Here is a 16,292-nt window from a genome sequence, read left to right as displayed (position 1 = left end):
TTTACAAACTAACTTCTAGAATTCAACGTACATTTAACAAAATGTGAAAAGAGGGCCAGGCTGTGCACCTATACTAACCATCTTAGTAGAAGCGTTATATCAAGAAACTCCAATCACATTTTCCTCCTTCATACAAAGATCAAGAAAACAACCTGGCAAAAACAATGACATTGTAGAAAAATCTAAAAGACATTGCCGGTATAAAATAATCAAGCCTGGAGTTATCATTTGTTTGTGATTATACTCTTTTATTTATGAATTAACCTAACAGGCAAACATATTATTTTTGCTTTAACAATTGAAAAAAAAGCAATACTGGAAGTTGAACATCTGGGAAAATAAGTACAGATTTCTGATAATCACACTTTATTTTAATCTTTATTATAAATCCTTGCAACAACAATGATGTATAATCCATAAATACAATAAAAATGTAAGTCAGCAGCGCCAAGTCCATCTTGCAACAAGGGCAAGACTGGGGACCACCAAGTTAAATATCTGGGCGGGTTTTCATCTGAAGAACGCAATGGTAAGGTGAACATCCGGGATCTATCCCTTGAATACGTAGCCTTTCGTGGGCCTTACTGAAGAAGGCCCAGTTTCCACTGTATGGAGGTGTTCAGTTTTGGAGCCATCAGCAACTCTGCGTCTCCTGAAAAAAACAGACATTTTCAGGTTACAAACAAGAATTTCAACACGTAAATTGTATCATTTAAACTTTCTTAAAATTTATTTTAATCCATCCATCTTATATTTCCTTGTACATTCCAAAGCAAATGGGTTTTAATCGAATGAAGCAGGTGCTGGGCTGGAGCAAACAGTTCATTGGTAGGATCATCCTTGATGTAATCTGAATTTTGAGGAAAACTCAATGGAGTGCTTCAGGGTTTTTAAAGAACTTTTTAGAACTAATAACCTGTCGAACAAGTTACTTACCTTCGGTAACGATGTATCTGTAAGAAACATTAGTTAGTTAGATTCCTCACCTTAGAATATCCCCAGGCGTCAGACTGGATCCAGAAGATTTTTCGTCAGCAATACCCCTTGCGCGTCGCTAGGCGTCGTCTGCGGCTCCGCGTCCGTCGTTGGCGTCGTGCGCCGGAATGACGTTGTCGGAGTACTTAGACGCCGCCCTCGCGCGCTGACGTCAGTTGTTGTACACAGCTTTCCGCGCCAGGAACACAGAGCCATGCAAGAGACCGACACTGGTGCCAAAAAATCTAGGGGCCTGAAAAGGTTAACCTTAACCCTAGATGTCGGTTCGCAGAACGGGGAGGATGGGTGGGTCGGTGAGGAATCTAACTAACTAATGTTTCTTACAGATACATCGTTACCGAAGGTAAGTAACTTGTTCATCTGAAAGAAACACGTTAGTTAGATTCCTCACCTTAGAATAGATACTCAAGCAATACCAACCCCGGTGGTGGGTCTGCGAACCAAGATCACACCAGAAAGTCCTGGAGGACAGGACGGCCAAAGAAGCCATCCCTCCGGACTTGGCTGTCAAGGCAATAATGCCTGGCAAACGTGTGCAGCGAAGCCCACGTCGCCGCCTGACAGATGGCCTGCAAAGGGACTCCCCGTCCCAAAGCAGTAGTAGCCGCCGTGGCCCGAGTAGAATGGGCTCGCAGCCAAGGAGTAACAGATTTTTATACACAAAATGACCCACCGGGAGATGGTCCGTTTGTGCACAGCTTTTCCCTTCTTTGCACCCACGTAGCCAACGAAAAGCTGGTCGTCCACTCGGAACTGTTTTGTGCGGTCCAAATAAAAGGAGAGTGCACGTTTTGGGTCCAGACGGTGGAGCCGCTCTTCCTCTTTGGAAGGATGCGGAGGCGGAAAGAAGGTGGGCAAGGTGACAGATTGCCCCAGATGAAAGGGAGTCACCACGTTCGGAAGAAAGGAGGGACGAGGCCGAAGGACAACCTTGTCCGGATGAACAGATAGAAAAGGAGGCTTGGACGATAGAGCCTGGAGCTCACTCACCCGTCTAGCCGAGGTGATGGCAACCAGGAAAGCAGTCTTAAGAGTAAGAAGACTGTGAGAAGTTGGCCTGGTATATGATGTTCACTAGTTAAAGTGACCACCTTGTACCATGCCAAGCAACCCTTATGGTGTGGTTGTAAGTCAACCTTTTCGGACTAGCTGCCCTAGTGGTAGCATAGGCTAAGCAGTCTTTGAGGCTAAACTCGTGAAACGTGTTAAGCCAGCTGTTTTACCAAATGTAACCCCCTTTTATACCAATGAAAGGACACCACACAGATATATATTGAAAATATATATGTATTTATTTCTCAAAGTAACCCCTAGACTCTTTATGAGCACAGGAGCACAAATCGTTAAACAAGAATACAGTAGAATACACAGAAGTTGCACTTTATATGGATAGGCCCTGGTGGCCGCTCAAACCATATACTAAAATAGTGGTATAAGTACCACGAACAGAAAAGGGAAAAGGCCTAGGGCCTCTAGTATCGCTGGGCCTACAAGGAGATAACTTTAGTTAGTGACCAGGAGGTCCACGGGTTGCGTGTGCAGAGCAAATAGTCACACGCGAGCTCCCATAGGTTTTCAATGGGTGCGTAAAAGTTACAAAGTTACTGCAAAAAGGATCTTCCGGATGGACTATGAACTCAAGATTCGAAACACAGACACTAGAGATGATACTCTACACTTGGGCACCGGAGTGCCAGCTTTACCTCACCCACAGGAAGCGGGTGCATAGGTCTCGAAGTGCGTCGGGTTTCTTCTATCTGTTCAATGGAGCCTGTGGACAAAGATGCTGCAGGCGATCGGTCCGGAAGAGATGCGGTGGATCCCAGAGTGGATCGGAGCTGTAGAAGACCTGTAAGCAGAGGGGACAGTGTTCACAGTCACTAGCCAGTGACCAGCGTGGCACCAGGTGGGTACCAGGCGATGTCGGGTGCAAACAGGAAGAAAGGTGTAGCTTGTCTCTGCAGCCACGTGGTCCCTGAAGGTCGACGACGTCCAGGAGTCGGTTCACGAGCTGTCCCACGCAGGCTCTCGCTGTCGGCGGTGTCGGCGACTTGATCGAAGCAAACAAGCCTTGGCAAAAGCAATTGTTGTGGAAAACGAAATAAGCTGATGGTTCTGACCAGCAAGGTCAGAGGGACTGCTCCTTTGGAGGGGAGCAAGGGCCAGTCTGGAGCAACCAGACCAGCAGTGTAGTTCTTGAAGTTCGTCGCCAAGATGGCCACTAGCCAGCGGGCCAGCAACTGGTTAGGCGCGTCGAGTGGCAAAATGCAGAAGGGCCCCACGCAGATCGTGGAGATGCTGGAGGGCTCACCTTTGGTGCAGATGCTGCTCGGATGTTGGGCTTCTCAGATCCCAAAGCACAACTTGGAGGGAGGCTCGGTTGTTGCACTTGCAGCTTGTCGTGGTCTTTTCAAGATGGCTGGCTCCACGTGTCTCGGTGCCTCCACGGGTCTCCTCTTCTCAGGGACTGTGGATCGGGCGGTGAGAGGTCTGGAGGTCCAGGTCTTGTCAGTCTCTGGGCTCGGGCTCCGGCGGGAGGCGGCGGCAAAGCAGACGTTGATTCGCTGGATGGTGCTTGCGTTAGCAAGGTGGTCACTCCCTGACCACAGGGGAGATTGGCTTCAGTCCTCTGTGCGGCAGAGCGTCGAAGTTCCCGTCTTCTTCTTGTAGTTAAGTTGATTCCAGGATGTCTGAAGTCTTAGGACACAGCTCCTACCTTTAAGCGGATTCTAGGGGCCGGACTACCTGCTAGGTCCCTCCCTAAGGGTGGGACCAGGAAGGGGGGTGGTTACACCCCCAATCCTTTGTCCAGCTCGCCCCAGGCCCGGGACTGGTGTGCCCCAGGACCGGATTGAACTGGCATATGCACCGAGGCTCCTTGTGAGCCTCAGGCATGTCTGGTTTCTTTCAAGCCCAACCTGACCAATACACAAAATCCTGTCTGGGGTGGTGCACGCACCTCCCCTGGCAGGAAACCCTTTGTCCACACCTCCCAAGCTGGAAGGACTCCCAGCAGCAGGAGGGCAGACTTGTGTCTGTGGTGGCAGCATCCATTTTGTGGAGCTGAGGCTATGTCTGATTTTACCCAGGTTTCAGGTACTGTACATGTCGTGTCCCTCTAGAAGGGTGGAATGCTAACCCCGTCGCCAGAATTGGCGAGGGGTTAGTATTCCAATTCGTATGACACCTTACTCGACATGTTTTGATAAAGCCAAACCAAAGTTAGCATTTAACCGCGAGGTTCATAATGCACTTAAGAGTATATGGTATGACGATATCTGGAAACAGTAGAAGGAAGTTGTTCCGACCACTGCAGACAGGCTCAGCTCATGCCAGAGCACCATCTCACATGGAACCAAGCACTCTGCCTTCAGGATTGTTAAGGCCTGCCATAGGAGTGACTTATAGGTTAACATGTGTCCCATTTAAGGTTAGGTATAGGTATACTACACCTAAGTAAGAGGTGGTTACACCAACTTACCCCAGCTGAGTGATCAGCCAGTTGTGTCAAATTTGTTAGGCCAAGCCTGGGGTGGCATAATACATGCTTCAGCCCCTGGTAGGCCTTAGATACACCAATGCCCTGGGTACCTAGTGTACACTGGTACAGGGGCTCACAGGGTGATCCAACCAATTGGGTATGTACCTAGGGTACATGGAGTCCATTTTAAAGAGAGAACAGCCAGGCTGAGATCCTGAATGGCAGGATCTCAGGCCAACTAAGTCGAAAAACCAGCTAGACACTAGGCAAAAATTTGGGGGTAACCATAGTCAGATATCCACCTTCCTACAAAGACGAAGAGGACAATTGTGAAGGGGCTCAAAGGGAGCACACATCAGGAATGTTAAGACAAGATTCAAGTCCCACTGAGGCATTACGAAAGGGACAGGAGGGAACGTGTGAGTAATGCCTTTAAGAAAGCGTGACACTACAGGGGAATTGAAAAGAGAGGGCTGATCTGGAAGCCGCAAGAAGGCAGAGAGGGCAGCAAGATAACCTTTCAAGGTGCCCAGGGCAGCGCCCTGTCGGGCCAAAGAAAGAAGAAAGAGGAGAACCTCAGAAAGAGGGGCGGAAAGGGGATCCACAGCCTTTGCTGTGCACCATGCCACAAATTTGTTCCACCGGCAGGCGTATACCGTCTTTGTGGAGGGACGCCTGGCTGCCAGAATGATATCACAGACTTTAGGAGGCAAGTCAAATGGCATCAACTGCCGCCGCTCAATCTCCACGCATGGAGGTGGAGGCTGGACAGGTTCGGGTGGAGGACCGTCCCCTGCTGCTGCGACAGAAGATCCTCCCGAAGGGGCAGACGTATCGGAGGATCGGTCAACATACTGAGTAGCTCGGGATACCAGTACCTTTGTGCCCAATCCGGAGCCACCAAGATGACTTGGGCCCGGTCGTGCCTGATCTTCTTCAGCACTCTGGGCAGAAGTGGTATAGGCGGAAAGGCGTACAACAGACCGCAACTCCACTCGCGACGAAAAGCGTCGCCGAGCGAGTGCCGCCTTGGAAATTCCAACGCGCAGAACTGCTGACATTGCGCGTTCTCGTCGGTGGCGAATAGATCTAACCAAGGCTCTCCCCACTGCTGAAAGAGACCTTGCGCCACTTCGGAGTTCAGACGCCATTCGTGATCCATCATGCACCGGCGGCTGAGTTCGTCTGCTCCGGCGTTCAGAGAGCCCGCCAGATGTTGAACCACTAGGGTGACGCCCTGGTGTTCCAGCCATGCCCAGAGGCGCAGAGCCGCCTGACAAAGGGTCCACGACCCCACCCCGCCCTGTTTGTTGCAATACCACATGGCGGTGGTGTTGTCCGTGAACACCTGCACGACACTTCCCCTGACAGAGGGAAGGAAGGCTTTCAGTGCAAGTCGGATCGCTCTCAACTCCAACAAGTTGATGTGGAGACGAGACTCCGCCGGAGACCAGAGGCCTCTGATCTCCGCCTCTCCCATATGGCCACCCCATCCCAGGAGGGACGCGTCCGTCACTACGACATGCTCCAGTAGGGGTAGGGAGAGGCTCTTGCCCGTGACCCAATCGCGGTCCGTGAGCCACCACTGCAACTGCTGTGCCCTCCGAGATCAAGACGTGGTCGGACAGGTTGCCGTGATGCTGGGCCCACTGAAACTTCAGGTCCCACTGCAGAGCCCGCATGCGCCGCCTGGCGTGATGCACTAGTAGGATGCAGGAGGCCATCAGCCCCAGAAGCCGCAACACTAGCCTGACCGAAACCCAGGATAGAGGCCGAAAGATGGGAATCAGGGCCTGTATATCCCGGACCCGCTGTTCCGGTGGATAAACCCGGAACTGCGCCGAATCGAGTCCGGAGGAGCGGTCGGGAAGGAGGATTGGGAGGTAGAGGCCTGGATAACCAGACTCTCGGGGGTGGGGTGTTGGGACAGAAAACTGGGGTCGCCCGGAGCAGGGCGGTGGCGCCTGGCAACGTTCCTATCCACAGGAGGGACTGTGGAGGGCTTGGACCAGGTGCCCTGCAGAACGTCAATGAGGGACTCATTGAATTGCAGCAGAGGCTCAGTGGAGCTTGCTGCAGACTGAAGCACCTCGGTGAGGATGTTCGTCCTCACAGCCACGGCAGGCAGCTCGAGCCCAAGGGCTTCCGCCGCCTTGCGCAGCACCACAGAAAAAGCTGCACCCTCCTCCGAAGCCACAGTCGGAGGAGAGATTAATCCAGTGTCCGGTGAGGTATCCAGACCACTGGCCTCCCCCAGTTCATCTGCCCAGTCCTGAGAAAGTTGACCTTGGAGGGTCATAGGGTCCTCAGACCCCTCCCAGTCGCCCCCGTCATCCGATTCCTGGTACACAGGAGGAATGATCGGAGCCGGACGATAGACAAATCGTGTCCCTAGCGGCGCCGGATGCGGCGTCGATGGACGCCGCACCGGCGCCGGGTCCGGACCGGGGCTAAACCGGGGAACGACGTCGACCGGAGTCGGCGTCGGAGGTGGCACCGGTGTCCACGCCGGCGGAGGAGGCGTGACGAGGTCGACCGGCGTTGACGGGGGCCCAGGCTTGGGCCCTTCAGGGACCTGCGGCGTCGGGGCCGGAGTCGCCGGCGCGCAAGGTCGCCCAGTCGAGTCCGCGGGGCCCGAAGGCGCGCCAGCGGGTGTCGACGGTGGAGCCAGGCCCCTCATGGCCGAGAGGAAGGCACTGATCTCCGCCGGCGTCGCGTCAGTCCCAGGGACCGGCGGGTATGGGGACTTGCGCGGCGCCTGCGGCTCCGACGGAGCCGCGGGGGTGGAACCACCCGGACCCTCGGCCGAGTCGCGCGACCGGCGAGGGGAGTCCGAAGAGCGATGTTGCCTCTAGGACTTCTTGGATCGCTTGGACTTACCCGAAGAGCCAGACGATCGATGGTGTCTACTGGCGGATCTCGAGAAGCTTGCGGGACCGCTCCCGCCTAGCTTTCGAGGTCAGGGCCCTGCAGTCGGAACACGACTCCGCGTCGTGGTCGAGGCCCAAACAGTAGAGGCATCGGCGGTGGTGATCGGTCACCGACATCAGTCGATGACAATCGTCGCAAGCCTTGAAACCAGGCATCCTACCGGCACCAGATGTCGAGACAGTGACAAAAGAGTCAAAAATATTTTAGTCAAAAAAGACTAAAAAGGGGTAGCTCTCCCGGATCGGCGCTTACTGGCACGGAAAAAAGAAGAACTGACGCCAGCGCGCGAGGGCGGCGTCTAAGTACTCCGACGACGTCATTCCGGCGCATGACAAATATGAGTGGATACAGATAGTATATCTATTTAGGTATGGTCTAATCTAACACCTCTTCAGGCAAATTTCAGATCAGAGCATCGAACCAACCGCAATAAGCTCACACATCATATCCTGTTTCTTCTCTATTAGCATGTATACTGAAAACATTTTGCTACCCTAATCTACTCCTAACTCTGCAGGATACCACACATACTTGCTTATCACTTGTTTATATGCTTGAGCAGATTCTTCCCCATGACCTACAGCTCCTTTCTAGAGTAGTTATAAAACATGCGTACCCTCTTTTAGTGCAGTTTTGTAAAGCACTGGCTAAAGCCAAACGGTTGCAGAGCATTGTACAAGCTAAAGCAGGTCATCCTATTTAGGAACAAGCCAGGTTACAAAGAACGCCTTAAATCTCAGAGGCTGCCATGGTTTTTCATGGATAAGAGCAGGGTGATCCCCATAGGTTGCCTGCCTCAGTGTCCTTCATTCAGTTCATATTCTGGGGGTCTTATCAATCATGAGAGGTTGTGTAGCTCTAAGCAACATATATGAAAGAAACAGTTATTTATAGATTCCTTACCTTAGAATTATCCCCAGGCGTTAGACTGGATATGGAAAGTTTTTCATCAGCAGTACCCCTGAGTGTCGGAAGGTGGCGTTGGTCGACTCCGCGTTCGTCGTCGGCGTCACTGTGATGATGTCCCGGTAGCTACATAGACGCCGCCACCGAACGCTGACGTCAGTTCTTTTTTTTCTGCGCCAGCAAGCGCAGATCCGGAGAGAGCGGTACCCCCAGTCACTTTTTGACTGACTTTTTTCTCAAATTTGTCAAATTCGTTTCTTGAGTCCATCGACTCCTGGTGCACCAGGGATGCCTGGATTCAAGGCCTGCGGTTCCCATAACCGACTGGTGCGGATGACGGATCCGCCCCACTTGTGCCTCTACTGCCTGTAGCGCGACCACTAGCCCAAGTCGTGCTCTGACTGCCGGACCATGGCCCCGAAGTCTTTGCGGAAGCGATCCCGAAAGCTACTCGAGGCCCGGCAGTCAGCTCTGCGTCGCTCGAGTTTCTAGTGCGGAGGAGGTCGAGGGACCGGTCACGGAGCCAACACCATTCTTCGTCTAAGTCTTCGCACTCGGGGTCAGTTAAGTTGAAGCACAGGAAGAAGTCGAAGAAGCATCATCACTCTTCGACTTCACCCCGTCTGTCAGCCGACACGACGAGGGATGCGGGTGGTGCCACTCCCGCGGCTCCGCGTGCAGAGCCTGCTGGGTTGACTTCCGGTTTCTCTCTCTTTTCTGGACCCGGTGCAACCCCTGCCCAGCTTCAGAGTTTCTACAAAGTGATGTATGCCATCTTTAGGCAGCCCGACTCCTCCGGCGCGCCTTCGGGCCCCGTGGACTCGGCTGGGGGACCTGGGTCTTCGGCGGCCTCGGCGCCGCAGGGATCCCTTGGATCCAGGCCTGGATCCGGATCGGCGCTGGTCGACCTTGGACAGGATGATAGCCTGACGCCACCGCCCGGGCGACCAAATTTTCCTCTCCCAACACCCCACCCCTGAGAGCTTGGTGGTCCAAGCCTCTACTTCCAAAGGCGCATTCCTTAACGCACCACCTGATAGGGAATCCAAAAAGCTGGACCACATTGGAATGAAAATGTTTTCTTCCGCCAGCTTGAGACTGCGGTCGGTAAACACTGCATGTCTCTTGAGCTGTTACACCCACTCTGTGTGGGATATGGTAGCACAGGTGCTGCCACAGTGTCCAGAGGAGGCCCGGGCCGTGCTCTGCAGTGCAGTTGCCGAGGGGAGAGATGCAGCGAAGTTTACTATCCGCTGTGGGCTGGATCCACCGACGCACTAGGCAGGACGATTTCCAAGTCAGTAGCCCTTCGACGCTACACCTGGTTGCAGTCGACTGGTTTTTCAGGTGAAGTCCAATCCACTCTTATGGACATACCTTTTGATCGCCATCGCCTTTTCAGCGACAAGTCAGACAACGCGCTGGAGCTCTTTAAGGACTCTCGGGCTACGGCCAGGTCTTGAGCCTCTCCACCACCCCCCCTGCGCAGTCTGCCTTTCGCCACATTCGTGGCTACGGAAGGGGTGCCCTGCCACGTCCCACAGGCCGGTGCAAGCTGTTCAGCCTCTGCGCGGCCGGGGACGTGGGAACCAGCGCTGTGGTTCTGGGGGCCAATGGGTGTGCCAGTCCACCACAGCTCCCTCTGCAGCAGCCTCCAAACGCTCCTTGTCCGAACTTTCAAGGTCACCAAACGCCAGTGGGTGGCAGGATTCGGCATCACCTCCCCCACTGGCGCACCAACACGTCGGACAGGTGGGTTTTGAAAATAGGTTGAAGGGGCTACTCCCTACCCTTCGAGACTACCCCTCCATCCATGCCACCTCAGTACCATCGCATGTCGGAGGATCATCTGGCCCTTCTCCAACAGGAAGTTTCGTCACTCTTGGCCAAGGGAGCCATTGAGCGCGTTCCTGCCCCAGAAGTAGGTCATGGTTGCTATTCCCACTACTTTCTGGTGCCCAAGAAGGACAAAGGCCTGCGTCCTATCTTGGATCTCAGGAACGTCAACTGCTTCCTCCGGAAGGAGAAGTTCAAAATGTTGACGCTCGCTCAGGTCTGGTCTGCCTTCAACCCTGGAGACTGGATGGTAGCGTTGAACTTGCAGGACGCTTATTTTCACATCCCTGTCCTGCCGGCCCACCTGCGTTACCTGCGGTTCACGGTAGGCCACAAGAACTTTCAGTTTACCGTGCTCCCCTATGGCCTTACCAGCGCCCCTTGAGTGTTCACGAAAGTGATGGCGGTAGTCGCAACTCATCTGCGCAGATCAGGGTTTCCAGTCTTCCTCTATCTCGACGACTGGCTGGTGAAGGCGGGCTCGCCCCAGGCTGTTGTCTCCCACCTCCAGACTACGGCCGACCTCCTGCATTCGCTGGGGTTCTCCATCAACGTGCCGAAGTCACACCTGACCCCCTCTCAGAAGCTCCTCTTCATCGGAGCGGTTCTGAGCAAAACGCAGTTTTGGGTTTATCCTCCCAAACGGCGGATCTGGGATATTCGGGCTATGATTCCGATCTTTCAGCCTCTATCCCAGGTTTCGGTCAGGATTACCCTCAGGCTGCTGGGTTAGATGTCCTCCTGCATCCTGCTGGTGGACCATGCCAGATGGCATATGCGGGCTCAGCAGTGGGACCTTAAGTTCCAGTGGGCACAACATCAGGGTAATCTGTTCAATTGCGTCCAGATCTCGAAGGGCATTGCACACCAATTGCAGTGGTGGCTTACGAACCAGGATTGGGTCGATGGCAGATCCCTCTCCCTTTCCTCAGCTAGAGTTCACATTGGTGACCGATGCATCGCTTCTGGGATGGGGTGGCCACATGGGGGAGGCGGAGATCAGAGGCCTCTGGTCTCCGGCGGAGTCCGGGCTCCACATCAACCTTCTGGAGCTTTGGGCGATTCGTCTTGCACTAAAGCATTCCTTCCCTCTGTCCGGGGAAGAGTAGTGCAGGTGTTCACGGACAACACCACCGCCATGTGGTACTGCAACAAACAAAGCGGGGTGGGGTCGTGGACACTATGTCAGGAGGCCCTCCGCCTCCGAACATGGCTGGAACATCAGGGCATATCCCTGGTGGTTCAACACCTGGCAGGTTCCCTGAACGCCAGGGCGGACGAACTGAGCCGCAGGTGCATGATGGATCACAAATGGTGTCTTCACTCGGAGGTGGTGCAAAGTCTCTTTCAGCAGTGGGGAGAGCCTTGGTTAGATCTATTCACCACCGAAGAGAACGCGCAATGTCAGCAGTTCTACGCGTTGGAATTTCCAAGGCAGCACTTGCTAGGCGACGCTTTACGTGGCGAGTGGACTTGCGGTCTTCTATACGACTTTCTGTCTATACCACTTCTGCCCAGAGTGCTGAAGAAGATCAAGCGCAAGTCATTCTTGTGGCTCCGGATTGGGCACAAAGTATCCCGAGCTACTCAACATTGCCATCGATCCGCTGATCCAACTGCCTCTTCGGGAGGATCTTCTGTTGCAGCAGAAGGGGACGGTCCTCCACCAGAATCTGTCAAGCCTCCACCTTCTTGCATGGAGATTGAGCAGCGGCAGTTGACGTCGTTTGACCTGCCTCCCGAAGTCTGCGATGTTATCTTGGCAGCCAGGCTTCCCTCCACTAAGACGGTATACGCCTGCAGAGGGAACAAATTTGTGGCATGGTGAGCAGCAAAGGCTGTGGATCCCCTTTTCGCCCCTCTTTCTGAGGTACTCTTGTTCCTCCTTTCTCTGCGGGGCTCTGCACTGGGCACTCTAAAGGGCTACCGCTCAGCCATTTCAGCCTTCCTTTTCAAGTCCCCAATTGTAAATAGATTCCTTTAGGGCATTACTCATCTTTTTCCACATGTTCCCTTCGTGATGCCTCAGTGGGACTTAAACTTGCTTCTTACCTACCTCATGTGCGCTCCCTTTAAGCCGCTACATAACTGTCCTCTGAGACTTCTCACTTTGAAAACTGCCTTTCTGGTGGCCATCACCTTTACACGCAGGGTGAGTGAGCTGGAAGCTCTTTCCTCCAAGCCTCCATTTGTGGTTGTCCATCCGGACAAGGTTGTCCTAAGAACTAGACCTTCCTTTCTTCCCAAGGTGGTTGCTTCTTTCCACATTGGCCAAACCATCACTTTTCCCACCTTCTTTCTGCCTCCGCATCCTTTGAAAGAGGAAGAAAGGCTCCACTGTATGGATCCAAAACGTGCACTTTCCTTCTACTTGGATCGCACCAAACAATTTCGGGTGGACGACCAGCTCTTTGTTGGTTACGTGGGCGCTAAGAAAGGTCGGGCCATGCACAAATGGACCATCTCCTGGTGGGTTGTTCTGTGCATCAAAGCATGCTACTCTTTGGCAAAGAAGGAGCCTCCAGTGGGGCTGAGCGCCCATTCCACCAGGGCGACGGCAGCTACTACTGCTTTCGGACGAGGAGTCCCCCTACATGACATCTGTCAGGCAGCTATGTGGGCATCGCTGCACACATTCACTAAACACTACTGCCTAGACAGCCAAGTCCGGAGAGACAGCTTCTTTGGCTGCTCTGTTCTCCAGGACTTCCTGGTGTGAACTTGGTTCTCAGACCCACCTCCGGGGTTAGTATTGCTGGGGTATCTATTCTAAGGTAAGGAATCTATAACTAACTGTTTCTTTCAGATGAACAAGTTACTTACCTTCGGTAACGATATATCTGTAAGAAACATAAGTTAGTAATAGATTCCTTACGCCCCATCCATCCTCGCCGTTCTGCGAACTGACTTCTAGGGTTAAGAATTTCCTTTCAGGGCCCTAGTTTTGTGCACCAGTGGTCAGTGTCTTGCATGGCTCTGCGCTTCTGGCATGGAAAGTCGTGTACAGAACTGACGTCAGTGCGCGAGGGCGGCGTCTATGTAGCTACCGCGACGTCATCTCGGCGACCACGATGCCGACGACGAACGCGGAGTCGACCGACGCCACCTTCCGACGAGCAGGGGTTCTAATGACGAAAAGCTTTCCAGATCCAGTCTGAAGCCTGGGGGTAGTTCTAAGGTAAGTAATCTATATCTAACCTATGTTTCGTACAGATATATCGTTACCGAAGGTAAGTAACTTGTTCGTTAGGCTTATGCAGCTGGAAATATCTTTGGAGAACAAATGGGCCTTACTTATGGATGGCCCTGTGCACCATGCATAGCGCTTTGAAATTAATTGTTTCAGTGACAAGCAGCCAATGAAGAGAAAGCAAAATTTATGTTATGATTTTCTAATTTCAAATGCAATTTTGCATTCATAGATCTGCATTCTGTTGTTGCAATGGTATAATCAGGTTTATAGAAAAAACTTTACTTACGTGCAGTAACAAGCCTCTATCTACCTGCAGGTTGCTCGCCTGTATAATTATCCCAAGCATCAGACTGGATTCAGAATCTTCAAACTTCTGAGGTTACCGGAAGAAGTGCCAGATTAGGTCAGAGAAACTATTCAGCATCCACCCCAGCATAACAACATCAGTTTATATACATTTTTACCTAGTCTTCGAGACGAATGGATGGACTGAAATCAAGGAGTAATGCAGTGCCAAAACAGATTTTGGGATCTTATTACCGAACAAGTTTAAAAAAAAAATTTATTTATTAATTAGGGCACAGTTACCATATGTAGATAATGTTACAGCGTCACTTGACATTCCATATGCAATTATCCTGCTCATGAATTTACAGATAACATTGACAATCCTCATTGCTAACAGCATTGACCAGGTTATCCAACAATCAGTACCTGAATTAAGCACTCCACTTACAGCTGAACATTTTTAAACCGCAAATAGTCCATCAACTGTGAAATCAGGCTGTAGTTCAGGCAGATCCCTAATTGAGCCCCCCTCCTCGCTGTGTGCATTGTGTTCGCTCAACCTGTGTTGTCTGTTCTTGAGTATCAGGGGCAGCTTGCACCTGTTTTCCGCTACTTTCCTGAGCACCTTCATCCTCCCCTGTCTCATTGCCAATTAAGTATGTTTGGTATGGGCCCCAGTAATTTTTGGGACGGCTTTGGGGTGGCAGTAGTTCGCTATATACCTCTGAATGGGTATTACAGTACACCATGTCTGCATACCATTCCCTCATGGTGGGGGCAGGGCCTTTTGCCCAACGCATTGCGACCCTGCGCTTGGCCCATCACTACCAATTTCCTGTATTTAACAGATTAATCCCCTTGTCATATCCCAATAGGGCAAGCATGGGATCTAGCTCCAAAGCGGAACCTATATTGACTTCCAATTCACGGAACACCATCCCCCAAAAAATTTGCAATCTCTGGGCAATACCATGATACATGTAGAAAGTCAGCCGTATCTGTGTGGCATCTTTCACATTCTTTTGTGTCGCGCATTCTGTATCTGGACATCCTCTCTGGGGTATATGACATTCTATTAATATACTTTAAATGAATTAACCTGTGCCTGCAATTCAGTGACACCTTACAGGTTACCGTGCAACAGTGTTTCCAGCACCAGTCATCTATTACCTAACCCAATTCTCTCTGCCACTCAAGCCTTCCCTTTGTGATCTTAGGCCTACGTGCTTCCTGTCTTAGTGCGTATATTTTCGCTACCAATATGTCACGGGAATCTGCTTGTATCAAGGCAGACAACGCTGTAATGTCAGGGGGTTCTAACATATCGTCCCCCAGTAGCTCATGCAAAGAGTGCCTTACTCTAAAGTAGTGAAATCTAGTTATTAGCTTGTGTGTAGCGATGACCTCTGGAAAGGATTCCCATTTTCTTACCACTCCTTGGTTAAATAGATCTCCCATTGTTGTGATACCCAGCGTGCGTAGCGTCTTAACTACACCTCCCTCATGACTCAGCTGAAACCAGGAACACCATGCGGGATCTATAAGCAGTGAGTACAACAGGGAACCAGCGTAGTATTCTTGGATTGGTCTCCAAGCATGCATTGTGGAGTTGAGTGAATCCAAGACTCCATGGTGTCTTGCTGGGTTACGGAATAGCATTCTAGGAAGAGTGAGTGGGGCAGCAGCGGCCCTCTCGATGTGTAAATGCGGTAAGTCAGGAGGATCTTGAAGCCAATAAAGCGCCAGAGAGCTTTGTGCTGCTCTATGGAGTAGTTTCTTTTCTAAGGCGTAGCACGCCAGACCTGTAGCATTCCTTATATGAACATTCACCTCTCCACCGGGGAGGAGGGCGGGCGCTTATGACTATAACAGAGATACCCCTATTACAGAACTGGAGTTACAGAAAAGAAACTACTCCTTCTGTAGTAGGGGATCTCTGTGTATAGTCCTAATCTAGTGAATAGAATGGCAAGCCCATCCCCACACAAAAATGGCGGTGGAGAAGATTACAAAATAATACAACAACTGTGCGAACAAATTTCGCAGTGAAGCCTGCCCAACCTGAGCATCTGCCCTGGCATCCGCGTCCAGACAGTAATGCGCAGCAAAGGCATGGACCGACTTCCAAGTGGCCGCCTTGCAGATTTCTGCAATCGGAACATTACACAGCAAAGCAGTCGTGGCAACTTTGCTCCTGGTGGAATGAGCCTTAGGTTTACCCCCTAAGGTCTTATTAGCCTTTTGGTAACACAACTGTATACAGGACACAATCCACCGAGGGATGGACTGTTTGTAGGTAGCAAGACCGGTCCTGACTGATCCATAATTGACAAACAATTGGTCTGACCTACGAATATCTTTGGTCTTATCAAGATAAAACTTCAACACCCTCCTAACGTCCAGGGAATGTAGAGACCTTTCCGCTGGAGAAGAAGGATTCTGAAAAAACGTAGGTAAAGTTATGGTCTGGTTGACATGAAAATCAGATATAACCTTAGGAAGAAATTTAGGGTGAGTACGCATAACAACCTTAGCAGCATGAAATACAGTATAAGGTTCTCGGCAACACAACGCCTGAAGTTCACTCACCCTGCGGGCCGATGTAATGGCCACTAGGAACGCCGCCTTCCAAGACAGGTGCTGCAACGAAGCCTTGTGAAT

At 51.7% G+C, this 16,292-nt stretch overlaps 1 protein-coding gene across 1 annotated transcript in view; it reads right to left on the bottom strand.

Moving 5' to 3' along the window:
• Window positions 1–227: 227 nt before the first annotated feature.
• Window positions 228–16,292, bottom strand: part of ELP1 (elongator acetyltransferase complex subunit 1) — a 754,242-nt gene continuing 738,177 nt past the window's right edge. The window contains exon 37 of the mRNA XM_085636502.1: window positions 228–652. Coding sequence (XP_085492628.1) covers window positions 582–652 — 71 coding nt within the window. The 3' untranslated portion in view covers window positions 228–581. The remainder of the gene's footprint in view (window positions 653–16,292) is intronic.

The sequence above is a fragment of the Triturus cristatus genome, chromosome 2_1, assembly GCF_964204655.1.
Source record: "Triturus cristatus chromosome 2_1, aTriCri1.1, whole genome shotgun sequence".
NCBI lineage: Eukaryota > Metazoa > Chordata > Amphibia > Caudata > Salamandridae > Triturus > Triturus cristatus.
Note: the sequence above shows the minus strand (reverse complement) of the source record. Positions and strands in the feature narration are given on the sequence as shown.